Below are 14,024 nucleotides of genomic sequence, written 5' to 3'. Positions count from 1 at the left end.
TCTCTGTAGCTTTGGTGCCTGTCCTGGAACTAGGTCTTGTAGACCAGGCTGGCCCTGAATTCATGTATATCTGCCTGACTGCCTCCGGAGTGCTGGGATTGAAGGCGGGTACCACCACCACCACCCGGCTTCATCTTTCATCTTTTATACAGATCCCAGGGATTGAATCTGGTCTTGATGCTTACTCTGCTAGAGCTTTTACTAGCTGAACCATCTCTCCGGCCCTTCCTTTTAAATAGTAGTAGTAGTAGTAATAATAATAATAATAATAATAAATTATTATATGTTTTTTTAAAAGTTATGTGTATTAGCGGGGGCTGGAGAGACGGTTCTGTGGTTAAGATTCCAGAGACCTGGGTTTGATTCCCAGCACCCACAAAGAGCTTACAATCTTTAACCCCGGTCCCCAGGAAATCGGGTGCCCTCTTCTGGCCTCTTTAGCTCTGCACACATACAGGCGAAACACGCGGACACATAAAGATTGTATTTAAAAACACTGTATGACTGATTGTGTGGCTTGTGTACTTGAGTGCATCAGCCCAGGAAGGTAAAATCCATCGTGTTTCTCCGGAGCTGGAATTACAAGCATGTATAAACCTCCATGCGTACGTACAAATCTGTTCTCTATATTTTCTGAGACGCGGGCTCACGTAGCCTAGGCTGGCCTCACCCTCCCGCGCTCAGGCCAGCATTCCACGCCCGGCTTCTGACTGTTTAATTCCTTCTTCTGGCGTCCACGCCTACGAGCGCGTCACCGCTTTTTAGCCAATCTAGAGGACGGGCGGAGGAGAACGAGGCGCGTTCGTGCCGACGCAGCGCCCTCCTTGACGGAAGTGACGCAAGGATCTTATAAAAACCGCTAGCGCCCCGCGGGTGGCGCTCAGAAGGCTGGCGGGCAGCTAGGATGGCAGATGAGGAGGAAGACCCCACCGTGAGTGAGCGCTTCTGTCACAGCCTGTGTCCTCACTCCCTCGGTCTCCCTGGCGGAGGCCGTGTGAACCTCGCGTTCCGCAGGGAATCCAGCCTAGAGAGTGGGGGCCCCGCAGTGTTTGCCTCAGATTTACCTTAGTCGTGGGACCGGCAGGACGGGAAGGAGGAGTGGGAAGGGGGCTTCCCTTTGATCTGGGTCTGCCAGACACTTCGAAGACACCAGGAGGGCTATGGGAGATCAGAGCTAATACTGCGGGACCAGGAGCCCAGCTGCTAACAAAACTAGTGAGAAACGGAGAAACGATGTAAAGCCAGGAAGCTTTAAGTCTAAACTCATTTTTCTCTGAGAAAGTTATTTAACTTCAGACATCGGTTTTCTCGTCATGAGATAGGATCAGGCCCACTTAAGGAAAGATTTTAGCCCTGTATTGGTAGGTCCTTAGTAAATTTTGATTCCGATGACCGCAGAGAGTAGACTTCAGATCAGTAGCAGGTCTTTAACTGCAGTGTTGCCTAGCAGTCTGACAACTTAGTTGGCTGAAAACAAAACCCAGAACCCAAGTCATTAGAACTTTTACACACATAAGGTGTAGTGTTGTTAGGGGCCATAATAGAAGCCTTTCTGTGTGACTTGAGAATTGGACTAGGTCTTAAGGACCCTTTGATGCTAAGTTTCATGATTCTGTGCTGTTTGGTTCAGCTTATTACTATTGAATATGAAAAAGGGATACTCACTGGGCGTAGGCAAGTGAATCTCTGAGTTCCAGGCAGACAGGGATACATAGACCTTATCTCAAAAAAAAGAAAAAAAAAACCTAGAGAGATATCTTAGTGGTTAAGAACACTTCCTGTCACACCTGGCAATCTACAGTCACCTATAACTACATCTCCAGTGGACTAGACATCCTATTTTGGCCTCTGGTCACCATTAGGCACATGGTCAATGTAGGCACCCACAATACACATAAATGGCATCTTTCCAAAAACAAAAGACGAAATAAAAATGGTGCTGAGGGTGCAGCTCAGTGCTTGAGTATCTGTTTAGACTTGATCCCTTAGGTTCAATTCATAGCCCACACCAAAGGAGAGAAAGGAAACTCAGTGGGCTATCAATTGCAGGACAGTCATTTGACGTGTCTATGTATTTTTAAACTTCTAGTTTGAAGAGGAAAATGAAGAAATTGGAGGAGGAGCAGAAGGTGGACAGGGGAGAAGAAAGAGACTTTTCTCCAAAGAATGTAAGTTGTACTTTGCAGTGCTTTTATCGTAGATGGTGAAAGCTTTTGAACACGTCCTTTTAAAGTAGATGTATTTTTCTGCATATTCTGCCTAAAGGGACAGTCTTCTCAGACTTGCCTATAAAGTTGCCTGTTTTTATTGTTGTTTTGCTTGTTTTTTCAAAAGATAGTCTGTACACCCTTAGCTGCTCTGCTCACCGTGTAGCCCAAGCTAGTTTTGGATTGGTACCATCCTCCTGCCTTAGGCTCTCAAGTACTGGGCTTACAGGTGTGTACCCCTGTGCTAAGCATAACTGTTTTATGGAATCATATGTACTAATTTTTCTCCGTCTATGGCATATAAGATGATGAATGTGGTCATGATCACCTTTTGGGGGGGGCAGGGTTTTATTTTTGTTTTGTTATTTCTTTTGTTTTCTTGAGACAGGGTTTTTCTGTGTGCGCCCCCCCCCCCCCCCCGGAACTCGCTCAGGCTGCCCTCAAACTCAGATCTGTCTGCCTCCTGGGTGCTGAGATTAAAGATGTGGGCCACCACCACCCAGCTGAAGTAGGGTGTTTTGTTTTGTTTTTTTCTGAGACAGGATTTTCCAGTAGCTATGGAGCCCATCCTGGAACTTGCTCTATAGACCAGGCTGGCCTTGAACTCACAGAGATCCACCTGCCTCTGCTTCCCAAGTGCTGGGTGGGATTAAAGGTGTGCCCCACCACTGCCCAGCATTGAGGTAGGGTTTTATGTATTCCAATATGGGTCTAAACTTGGTATATAGTTGTATGATTTTGAACTTTCTTTTCTTTTCTTTTTGGTTTTTCGAGACAGGGTTTCTCTGTGGCTTTGGAGCTTGTCCTGGACCTAGCTCTGTAGACCAGGCTGGTCTCAAACTCACAGAGATCCGCCTGCCTCTGCCGAACTTTCTTTTCTTTTTTCTTTTTTTTTTGAGACAGGGTTTCTCTGTACCTTTAGATCTTGTCCTAGAACTAGCTATTGTAGACCAGGATGGCCTCGAACTCACAGAGATCCGCCTGTCTCTCCCTCCCAAGTGCTTGGATTAAAGGCGTGCACCACTACTGCCCCATTAAAGATTTATTTATTTATGTTGTATACAGTGTTTCTGTCTGCGTGCATGCCTGCAGGCCAGAACAAGGCACCAGATCTCATTATCGACAGTTGTGAACCACCACGTGGTTGCCGGGAATTGATCTCAGGACCTCTGGAAGAACAGCCAGTGCTCTTAACCTCTGAGCCATCTCTTCAGTCTGACTTTGAACTTCTGATCTTCCTGCTTTACTTCCCTGGTGCTAGACTCAGAGACTTGTGTCATGATTCCCAGTTCATGCCTTGCTGAGGATTGTGTTAGGTTGGCACTCTGCTGCTAACTGAGGGACAGCTTGAACACCACCACCACCCTTTGCCTGTTTTGGTTTGTTTTTTGGTGCTGTGTTTCCCTTCTTTTGTGTTTAGCAGGGTCTCGTGTAGCCCAGACAGGCTGTGTATTACTGGCTGAGGATGACCATTAAGTTGTATTCCTCTTATATCCACTTTTCAAGTGATGTACGTTGAGGCCTTAGGCTAAGGCAGTGAACAGGCAGAAGGTGGTGAAGTGTGCAGTACTAACAGTGACTGGAGATTGTAATGTACTAGCCTTCTGTCTTACTCCTTCAGCAGACAAGGTAGGCCCTTTGGGGCAGCAGCAAGGTTAGCTGTTTCTCCTTGTGGCCCATACTGACTTCTGAAAGGCACCAAGAGAATGTACTCTCCATCTCCGTGCCGAGAAGTTCAGCAACATAGATTTGTGCCTGAATGCAGTAGTATCTAAAAATTCTTGAAACTGCAAGATCAGCCTTCGACTGTCTAAATCCTTTTCCAGGCACACGTGGTGCTCATAGCCATACTCCAGCTCTTGGGAGAGGTAGGGACTGGAGGATTTGGAGTTCAGTGTCATCCTCAGCTAAATAGTGCGTTTGAAGCCAGCTTGTGCTACGTGAGATCCTGTCTCAAAACAAAATCCTTTCCAGTATCTTCATTTTTTGTTTAAGCCTGACCACTTCCCATTCTATCTCCTGATGCTAAGTGCATGATTTGTATGTGGTTTTACTTTAGGTCATGAGGAGATAAGAAAAGGGCACTTAAGCAGAGGCAGGCGGATCTCTGTGAATTTGAGGCCAGCCTGGACAAGTTCCAGGACAGGTTCCAAGGTATAAGAGAGAAACCCTGTCTTGAAAAACCAACAAAAGGGGATCCTTACAACAAAAGCACTCTAGCCTAGCACTCTAGAACTGGTAAAGTGTTTCTTGTTCAAACCTTTAGCTCAACTTCAGTTGCTTTAACTTTGTGATGATAAAAATTTGGAATCTTCACAGCCACTCTCACTGAACTAGTAGAATCTTCGTGTCTCTTCTTGTATCTGTTTTTGCTGTTTTTCAGTCAGGCTCTTGCTCTATAGTCCAGGTTGGCCTTAAACTTTTGTTCATCTTCTTCAATGATTCTCTCCTTCTACCATGTGTTTCCCAGTGACGGGGCTCAGGCCCGTAGGCTTGGCAACAGGTGCCCTTACCTACCATGCCATCTATGTAAATGAAGATGACCTTGAACTTCTGATTCTGCCTCCACTTCCCAAGAACTAAGATTCCAGGGCTGTGCTGCCGCAACCAGTTATTTATTACTCAGTGCTGGGAATCAAACTCAGAGCCTTGAGCATGCTGGCAGGACCCCTCCTGACAGAGCCACATCCCCAGCTCTAAAGATTTCCTTTTGGTGTGGTAACAGAGTTTCAAAGCATCCACTGTCATTTTTCTATGCCTTTACTTTTGACCAAATACAGCCAACTTCTGAACATGTGCTGTTCACACACATATATAATGTCAGTTTTCTCTTCCTAACGAAGTAGGTGAATTACACCCATCAAAATGTTTGTGATGTGTCTTCCTCAAATATTTAAGGAAAAAATATCTTACAGTGAGAAATTATAACAGGCATCACTTTAGCTAATGGTCAAAGTTAGCATCATGAGTGATGTATTGGCCTGTACCCCTGACGTGAAATTCTTTCTAATAGTGTAAAAGCATTTGAGAGAACAGTCTACAGGAGCTGACTAGGATTCTCTGTAAGTGTTGAGGTCTTGGAAGAGCTAAAGGTCTGTCACCAGTTGTCTGGAGAAAGCTACCAGAGGTGTGACAAGTTAATAGGCTGGGGTCTGGAGTCACAGCCTGGGGCATGTAGCTCAGTGGTAAGGGCTTCTGCCCAACACCTGTGAGGCTCTGGTGCAGGGTGGGGTAGACACAAGGGAACTGAACAGAAAATGGACCTCAGAAAAATAGGTACAATCTGAACAAGGTACTTGTACTAATGTTGATTTCTTAGTATGAATATTTGTTGTAGAAGCTAGGTATTATTGGGCATATAGAAATGCTCCTACTTTTATAACTCATCTGTAAACTTAAAATTGTCTCTTAAAAAGCAAGTTTTAAAAATAGAATTCAAAAAGAAAGTGAAAATATTTGTATTCTCCTGTATTTGTTCTTCCTTCTGTGTTGGGACCTAAAGTCTCTTGGCATTTTGAACACAAGGGATCACTGTACTCCAGCTTGGCTTTCAAGTCACCCCTTTCTTTTCTTACCTTTGGTTGCCTCTACCACTTTTTGCTTCTAAATAGGAATTATTCTAAGGCTGAATGTATGATACATATCTATAATCCCAATCCTCTGGAGAATTATGAATTTGTGCTACATGGAGAAACACTGCCTCAGCCCCTCCTAAGCAGTTAATGAAATATCGTTAACAGTAATAAAATGAATAAAAACAACGTAAAAGGAATTACAAATGCGCCTATTTCTTTTTTTTAGAAGTATGCTCAAAGCTCCTTTTAAAAATATCTATATATAGTTGGTCATGGTAGTGATTGATTGCCTTTAATCCCACCACTAGGGAAGGTTATCCAGGTCTACTAAGTGAGTTCCAGGTCAGCCAGAGCTGCATAATGAGACTCTGTTCTTTATTTTATTTTACTATTATTATTCTTTTTGTCTATGTAGCAGTTCTGACTGTCTTGGAACTCTATTTGTGGACCAGGCTGGCCTCGAACTCATAGAAATCCACCTGCTTCTTCTGCCTCCCAGGTACTGATGTTAAAGGTGTGCACTACCATAGCTGACTGAATCTGTCTTTTTTAAAGTTTTTATATTATTATTATGTTCATTGGTGTATGTATGAGTGTGCATGTCCCATGATGCATAGGAAAGCTGTGGATACCTTTGTGAAGTTCATTCTCTCCTTCCACCTTTACATGGTGAATTTAGATCACCAGGATTGCACAGGAAGCATCTTTAGCTACAGAACCATCTTTCTGGCTCTTCATCTTCTTTTTTTAAAAAAAAAAAAATTATTTACTTATTATGTACATGGTGTTCTGCCTGCATGTATGCCTGCAGGACAGAAGAGGGCACCAGATCTCATTACAGATGGTTGTGAGCCATTATGAGGTTACTGGGAATTGAACTCGCGTCCTCTGGAAGAGCAGCCAGTGCTCTTAACCGCTGAGTCATCTCTCCAGCCCAACTTCCTCATTCCAAAAAAAAAAAATAAGACTTGCCTGGGAATGTTCTAAGAGAACAACCTGGTCAGATTTGTATATGTATACTTATGGTCACCACTGGGATCAAGATAAAAGTAACCCTGGCACTTAGGAAGTAGAAGCGGGAGGACAGAGAGTTCTGGGCCAGACTGGCCTACATAGAGAGATTCTGTCACAGACTGGAAGCTAAGTGTGGTGGTGCACACCTGTAATCTCAGCACTTGGGAGGTAGAAACAGAAGGATCAAGAATGTAAGGCCAGCCTTGGCTACATAGGGCACACAGACCTTGTCCGTGTCTATCCAAAGATAGAAGACATTCCAGAATTGACAGCATTTGCATACCTCTTTGATTTAGTTATGTATTTTATGTATATTAGTGCTTTGTCTGTATACATATCTGTACACCAGAAGAGAGCATTGGATCGTGAACTGCTATATGGGTGCTGGGAATTGAACTCAGGACCTCTGGAAGAGCACCCAGTGCTCTTAACTGCTGAGCTATCTCTCCAGCCCCACATACTCCTTTGAAAACCTGACCAAAATTACAGTTCTTCCCAGAAAATGCATATGCACAGGAATGCGTGAAGCCTGTCTGTGAAGGAATTAGAATATATTGACCATAGGTTAAGCGTCCTTAGGAGTCCTGTCTTCTTTAAGCTACAAAAAAGAGCATTATTACTGTGTTCAGATCAGCTGGGGTCACATTTAAGGTTCACTTTTTAACGAGCTGTGTGACCTTAGGTTGAGTCACTTCACTTGGTGCCCTAGTTTTCTCACCCATAGAATGGGGGTGTCAATAGTGTTTAAATTAGAGGCCTGCATAAGAATTGAATTATATATGAAAAGCCTTGAAATAGTATCTGGCCTATAGGAAATACTAAACAAATTTGTAGCTATTTGCAGTTAATTTTATTACTCTGAATTAGACTTTTCTTCTCTTGTATATTCTGTTCTTTCAGATGAAACCTTCAGCCTGCTTCTTTTTTCTTTGGCTTTTTTGAGACAGGGTTTCTCTGTGTAGTCCTGGTTGTCCTGGGACTCTCTGTAGACCAGGCCGGCCTCTAACTTAGAGATCCTCCTGCCTCTATCTCCCGAATGCTGGGATTAAAGGCGTGTGCTATCCCAACACATGCCTGGCTTCAGCCTCTTTTTTTTTTTTTTAAAAAAAAAAAGAAGATATTATTATTATTATTACAAATTTTCACCTCCTCCCCTCCTCCCATTTCCTTCCCCCTCCCCTTATCCCCCCTCCCCCTCCCTCTCCAGTCCAAAGAGCAGTCAGGGTTCCCTGCCCTGTGGGAAGTCCAAGGTCCTCCCCCCTCCATCCAGGTCTAGGAAGGTGAGGATCCAGACAGACTAGGTTCCCACAAAGCCAGTACATGGAGCAGAATCAAAACCCTGTGCCATTGTCCTTGGCTTCTCAGTCAGCTCTCCACGTCAGCCACATTCAGAGTCGGTTTGATCACATGCTCCATCAGTCCCAGTCCAGCTGGCCTTGGTGAGCTCCCATTAGATGGGCCCCACCGTCACAGTGGGTGGGCTCACCCCTCGTGGCCCTGACTTCCTTGCTCATGTTCTCCCTCCTTCTGCTCCTCATTTGGACCTTGGGAGCTCAGTCCAGTGCTCCAATGTGGGTCTCTGTCTCTATCTCCATCCATCGCCAGATGAAGGTTATATGGTGATACTTTAGCCTCTTTCTTATAAGAAGGTAGTTGGAGCACTTTATCTCACACCCTTTATGGTAATGTTGAAGACCTCTGCCTTCTCTTTTCCAATGCCCACACTTCCACATCACTCTCAGGAAAGGCTAATCTTTCAGACCAGGTGTGATGACGCTCGCCTTTAATCCTAGCATTTAGGAGGCAGAGGCAGGTGGATCTCTGTGAGTCTGAGGCCAGCCTGGTCTATGGAGTGAGTTCTAGGACAGGCAGAACATAAAAAGAAAAAGGGAAAAGAAAAGGAAAGAAAGGAAGGCTACGCTGTTGCTAGCTTTGTCTGTACTATATTTAAAGGTGTTCCTGTGATAGCTATGAGTGGTGGTAGAGACTAGGCAAATAACAACATTAGGGTTTAGTAGCTTAGGAAGAAGGCAGGTTTCTGGAGGTAAATAGTAAGTCTGCTCCTAACACTGCTCAGACCTTTTATACCAAAATCCATACTTGGAGACACAATTGTAGTATTTTGTTTGTTTGAAACAAACTTAGTATGTAGATCATCCTGGACCTGAACTCAGATTCACTTGTCTCTGATTCCTGACTACTGGGATTAGAAAGCCATGTACTACCTCGCCCAGCTATAATTATGTTTATAGTTTGATTTAATTCTAGTTGTTGGGGAAAGGTACTGGTGAAATCAGTCAGTCTCTGAGTAAACCAAAACTCTTGTTCTTTCGCAGTACGGTGTATGATGTATGGGTTTGGGGATGACCAGAATCCTTACACCGAGTCGGTGGATATTCTTGAAGACCTTGTCATCGAGTTCATTACTGAAATGGTAAGACAGTTGTGTAACTATTCTTTTTTTTTTTTTAAGATTTATTTATTTCAGTCCAGTGCTCCAATGTGGGTCTCTGTCTCCTTTCATCACCTGATGAAGGTTAATATTCAGGAGGATGTGTATATGTTTGTCTTTGGATTCACCTTCTTATTTAGCTTCTCTAGGATCACGAATTATAGGCTCAATGTCCTTTATTTATGGCTAGAAACCAAATATGAGTGAGTACATCCCATGTTCCTCTTTTTGGGTCTGGCTTACCTCACTCAGGATAGTGTTTTCTATTTCCATCCATTTGTACATTACCTTGTCCAGCACACTTGGTAGTTGTAATGTCCTTATTGTAATATATATATATATATACTCTTAAAGAAAATACTTATGTGTAAAAGAAAAGAGACAAGGAGGGCTGGAGAGATGGCACAGCCATTAAGAACACTTAACTGCTCTGCCAGAGGTCCAGCAACTACATGGTAGCTCACAACCCTTTGTATAGGATCAGACTCCTGGTGTGTATCAAGATGAAGCATGAATACATGAATACATTAAATAAAGAAAAGGGACATACAGATGGTTCACAAATAAATAGCTGTAATTAGAAAATTCTCACCCTCGCCAGCATGTTTAATAGCAAATTAAAACACAAAAGTATTTGACTTCTAAAACTGAGCGTATTTCCTTGTCATAGACTCACAAGGCAATGTCAATTGGGAGACAGGGTCGAGTGCAAGTTGAAGATATTGTCTTCCTGATTCGAAAGGACCCAAGGAAGTTTGCCAGAGTTAAAGACTTACTTACTATGAATGAAGAATTGAAGCGGGCTAGAAAAGCTTTTGACGAAGCCAACTATGGATCTTGACACCGTTTGTAATATCTGAAATTTTGATATTTGGAAACCATACATTCTAACTTGTCTACAGTAACGCGATGGCTAGGCATGCAATGAAGGAAGCCTTCAGTTCTCGCTCTGTAACTTGAGCCTTTCATCGCCTGCCTTTATATCTGAATCCTTCACCGGGATTCAGTGACTTCTGAAAGTGTCTCTAGTTGTGCAGCTCCATCTAAAAAGGCAGTGTTTCGTGGACTTGTGTATGCCAAGCTCTATGCCATGGCTGCATAACATGTAATCTAAATGTCCATTTGGCTTTATGAAAGTTGAGACTCGTGCTTTACGTATTTCAAGTTTTTATGACAGTGGCGGGAGAAATTCTTAGAGAATGAACTGGTTTGTGTTTCTTTTAAGGAACTAAGTTCTTGTAAGAATGCTTATTTGTTTTAATATTCTTTTCTAAAGAACTCTTTTTTTTTTTAATGAAACTACTATTTGTTAAGTGTTAGTGGACCTCATCTTCCTTGGTAACAGTAAAGTTTCTAAAACAAGTGCTTTCAGTAACAGGGATGGCACAGCTTATAAACCTGAGTCAGGACAGATGTTTTGGGTGGTGTTCTATTGACATAAATGTAAGTAATTTCATTGTAAAAATGTATAGTTGATTTAACCAGTATGTGACTGTGCAAGCATTTTCATAGTTAAGGATATGCAGGCTTTGTGTGTATTTAGCGTATCGCATTAAATTATTTTATTTAGCTTATAATAAGGATTAAAATTACATTTAAAGAGGTTACTGAATGTTACTCTGTGAAACTTACTGGTGCTTCTTAACATCGCTAAATCAGTACTTGGGGAAATGCTACCTGTTTAATCTGTTGATACAAGGAATAAAGGATGAAGAATTAAACACATTAATAGTTGAGTTTGTGATTTATTTATCTATTTATTTATATATTTTTATTTTTTTGAGACAGGGTTTCTCTGTGTGGTATGTCCTGGAACTTGCTTTGTAGACCAGGCTGGCCTTGAACTCTCAGAGATCCGCCTGCCTCTGCTTCCTGAGTGCTGGGATTAAAGGCGTGCATTACCACGCGTGGCTGAGTTTGTGATTTTATCCCCCTCCCATGATATTGCGTCCATTACTGTATGGTAGTCCTAGCTGTTTTATCTTGTCATAAAGCCTTTTCTATCTTATTGTTATAGTATACCTCCGTTGATGATGAGATAGCTGGCTGATTATTTTATTCAATTGAAGGGGTTGGACAGATCAGAAGAGCATTGGCTACTTTTTCCAGAGGTACTCAGGTTCAATTCCCAGCACTTACAAGGTGTCTCACAACCATCTAACTCCAGTTCCAGGGGATTCAGGTTCTGGCCTTCTCAGGTACCAGACAGGCAAGTGGTATACAGACATACATGCAGGCAGAATATTCCTATATGTAAATTTACAAAAAGCAACTGAAGAGCTGTTTCAGTCTACTTAAATAAAAAATGACATTTGAGGGCTGACTAGAAGAAACAGTGAGTAAACAGACTTGCTGCCAATCTGATGACCTGACTTTGACCCCTAGAACCAGGGGTAAGTGGAGGAGCCAACTTCTGCCTTTGGGTTGGCATCTGATCACACACTCTTTTTGGTATGCTCGTGTTTTTCTACCCCACATAGACAAAATGAATGTAATTTTAAAATTAAAAAAGCATGGCAGTAGAATAATATTGGTCATGATTTGTGGGGAGAGGGTTGAGATAGGATCTCTATATATATCCACGGTTATCCAATTTGCTATGTTGATTAGGATGACCTTGAACTTATAGAGATCTACTTGTCTTTGCTTCCCCAGTGCTGGGAGTAAAGGCATGTGCCACCATGGCCAGCGATCTGTTGCTATTCCGCTAATCAGGGCCTGTTCTATTCTGAAAAGTATACTAAATAATTTACACTGAGTACTATTCAATTTTATCTACTTTGTTCAGGAAAGTGTATGTTCCCTGCCTCAACATCCCAGTCATTTTAAATGCCTTTTCTACTAATGACCCAGGCCCATGTGACAATTGTACTATTTATATATAATTTTAAAAATTAGTGTGCACACACACACACATTTGTGTATCTGTGTGTAGGTATGTACACAGGAGTATATGTGTCCAAGGTCTGCAGAGGATTCAGATCCCCAGGAGCTGGAGTTACCTCATGTGAAGCCTGGGAATCAAGTTTTGGTCATTGCAAGCAGTGTGGACTCTAAACTGCTGAACTAATCCAGCCCTGTTTTGTGTTTTAACAAATGAAGATTGGAGTGCAGAACTAAGCCATTAGAGGTCAAATGGTTGTGGCTCACACCTTTAATCCCAGTACTTGGGAGTCCCAGGCTTTTAACCCTAGCACCAGGGAGGTGGAGACCGCAAGGGGTAGGGCTGGGAGGCGAGAGGAATATAAGGAAGGGGGAGACAGGAGCTCAGTGCAGTCTGTTTGGTAGAGACAGATGCAGTATGGAAATGCAGTCTGAGGAAAGGATTGTCCCTTCGGTCTGAGCATTGGTAGAGGTAAAAGAATTCTCTAGTGGCTGGCGCTCTGCTTCTCTGATCTTCAGCTTTAACCCCTATATCTAACTCTGGGTTTTTATTATGCCAATTAGAATTCGTGCTATAGAGATGTTTGGAGATGGTCTCTTATAGTGAAGGCTGGCCTTGAACCACCTCACCGAGCAGCTGAACGTCATCCTCGAGCGTCTACCCGCCAAGTGCTAGGATTACATTTGTGTACTCCTGTCGCTGTGTGCATTTGCTTTGTTTTTAATCTCAAGACTTTTTAAGGTGCCAAGAGATAGAATATAAAACTAATATAAAGCCAGGTGGTAGTGGCACACGCCTTTAATCCCAGCACTTGGGAGGCAGAGGCAGATCTCTGAGTTCAAGGCCAGCCTGGTCTACAAGAGCTAGTTTCAGGACAGGCTCCAAAGCTACAGACAAACCCTGTCTTGAAAAAACCAAAAATAAAAAGCAAAACAACAACAAAAAACTAGTATAAGCAGAAAAGGAATTTACTGGCTTATTTAGTTGAAACACAGGAAAGAAAGGATGGAACTGACTTTAGGCTTGACTGGACTCAAAGACTTAAGAAGAATCAAGAATATAGATAACAGTTCTAGGGTTCTATCTTTTAACAACTTCAGAATGAGGAAACTGTTGCACTTCCTAGTTGTGGTGGCGTTAATGACAATGCCCCCCATAGGCTCCCATTTGAATATTTGATCCCAGTTAATGGAATTGTTTTGAGAAGGACTAGGAGGTGTGAGGTGGGGTGTCCTGTACGCTGTGAATGTATGTTGTTCCCATTGGTTGATAATTAAAGCTGCTTTGGCCTATGGCAAGAATATAACTAGGCGGAAAATCCAAACAGATATACAGGAGAAGGGCAGGATCAAGAGGAATGCAAGCCAGCTGCCAAAGAAGAGAGATGCCAGCAGTGGCACAAGGAGAAAGATGCCAGAACAGAGGTAACTCCACGGCCACGTGGTGACACACTGATCAGCAGAAATGGGTTAAGTTATAAGAGAGAGTTAGCCAGTAATAGCTCAAGTCATCAGCCAAGCAATTATATTTAATATTTGCCTCTGAGTGATTATTTCATAAGTGGTTGTGGGCACCAACAGGCAGGAAAGAAACTGGTCCAGCGGGACCAGGGGAGACACAAAGAACTTCCAGCAACAGAGATGTGGCTATGTTGGAGGAGGTGTGCCATTGCGGGTGGGTTTTGAGATTTCAAAAGCTAGGCTCAGTTTCAACCGCCCTCCCCTCCACCTTTCAGATCTCATATAAGATTTGGCTACTGCAATAAAACCAAGCCTACCTCCCTGCCTGCTGCCCTGCTCGTCACCATGATGGTCATGTGCTTATCCTCTGGGGCTATAAGCTAGCCCCTAATTAAATGCTTTTCTCTTAGAAATTGCCTTGGTGGGCTGGAG

General features: G+C 43.0%; 1 protein-coding gene across 1 annotated transcript; it reads left to right on the top strand.

Moving 5' to 3' along the window:
* Positions 1-851: 851 nt before the first annotated feature.
* On the top strand, positions 852-10,973 carry Taf13 (TATA-box binding protein associated factor 13). Its single transcript, XM_041649999.1, has 4 exons — positions 852-931; positions 2,090-2,168; positions 9,133-9,230; positions 9,919-10,973. Exons 1-4 carry the CDS (start codon positions 905-907, stop codon positions 10,087-10,089), a joined length of 375 nt encoding a protein of 124 aa, XP_041505933.1. The 5' UTR covers positions 852-904; the 3' UTR covers positions 10,090-10,973.
* Positions 10,974-14,024: the final 3,051 nt, after the last annotated feature.

This window comes from Microtus oregoni, unplaced genomic scaffold, assembly GCF_018167655.1.
Source record: "Microtus oregoni isolate MIOR12 unplaced genomic scaffold, Mior012 000000F_ref0000247, whole genome shotgun sequence".
NCBI classification, from domain to species: Eukaryota; Metazoa; Chordata; class Mammalia; order Rodentia; family Cricetidae; genus Microtus; species Microtus oregoni.
This window is presented reverse-complemented; position numbering and strand designations above follow the sequence as displayed.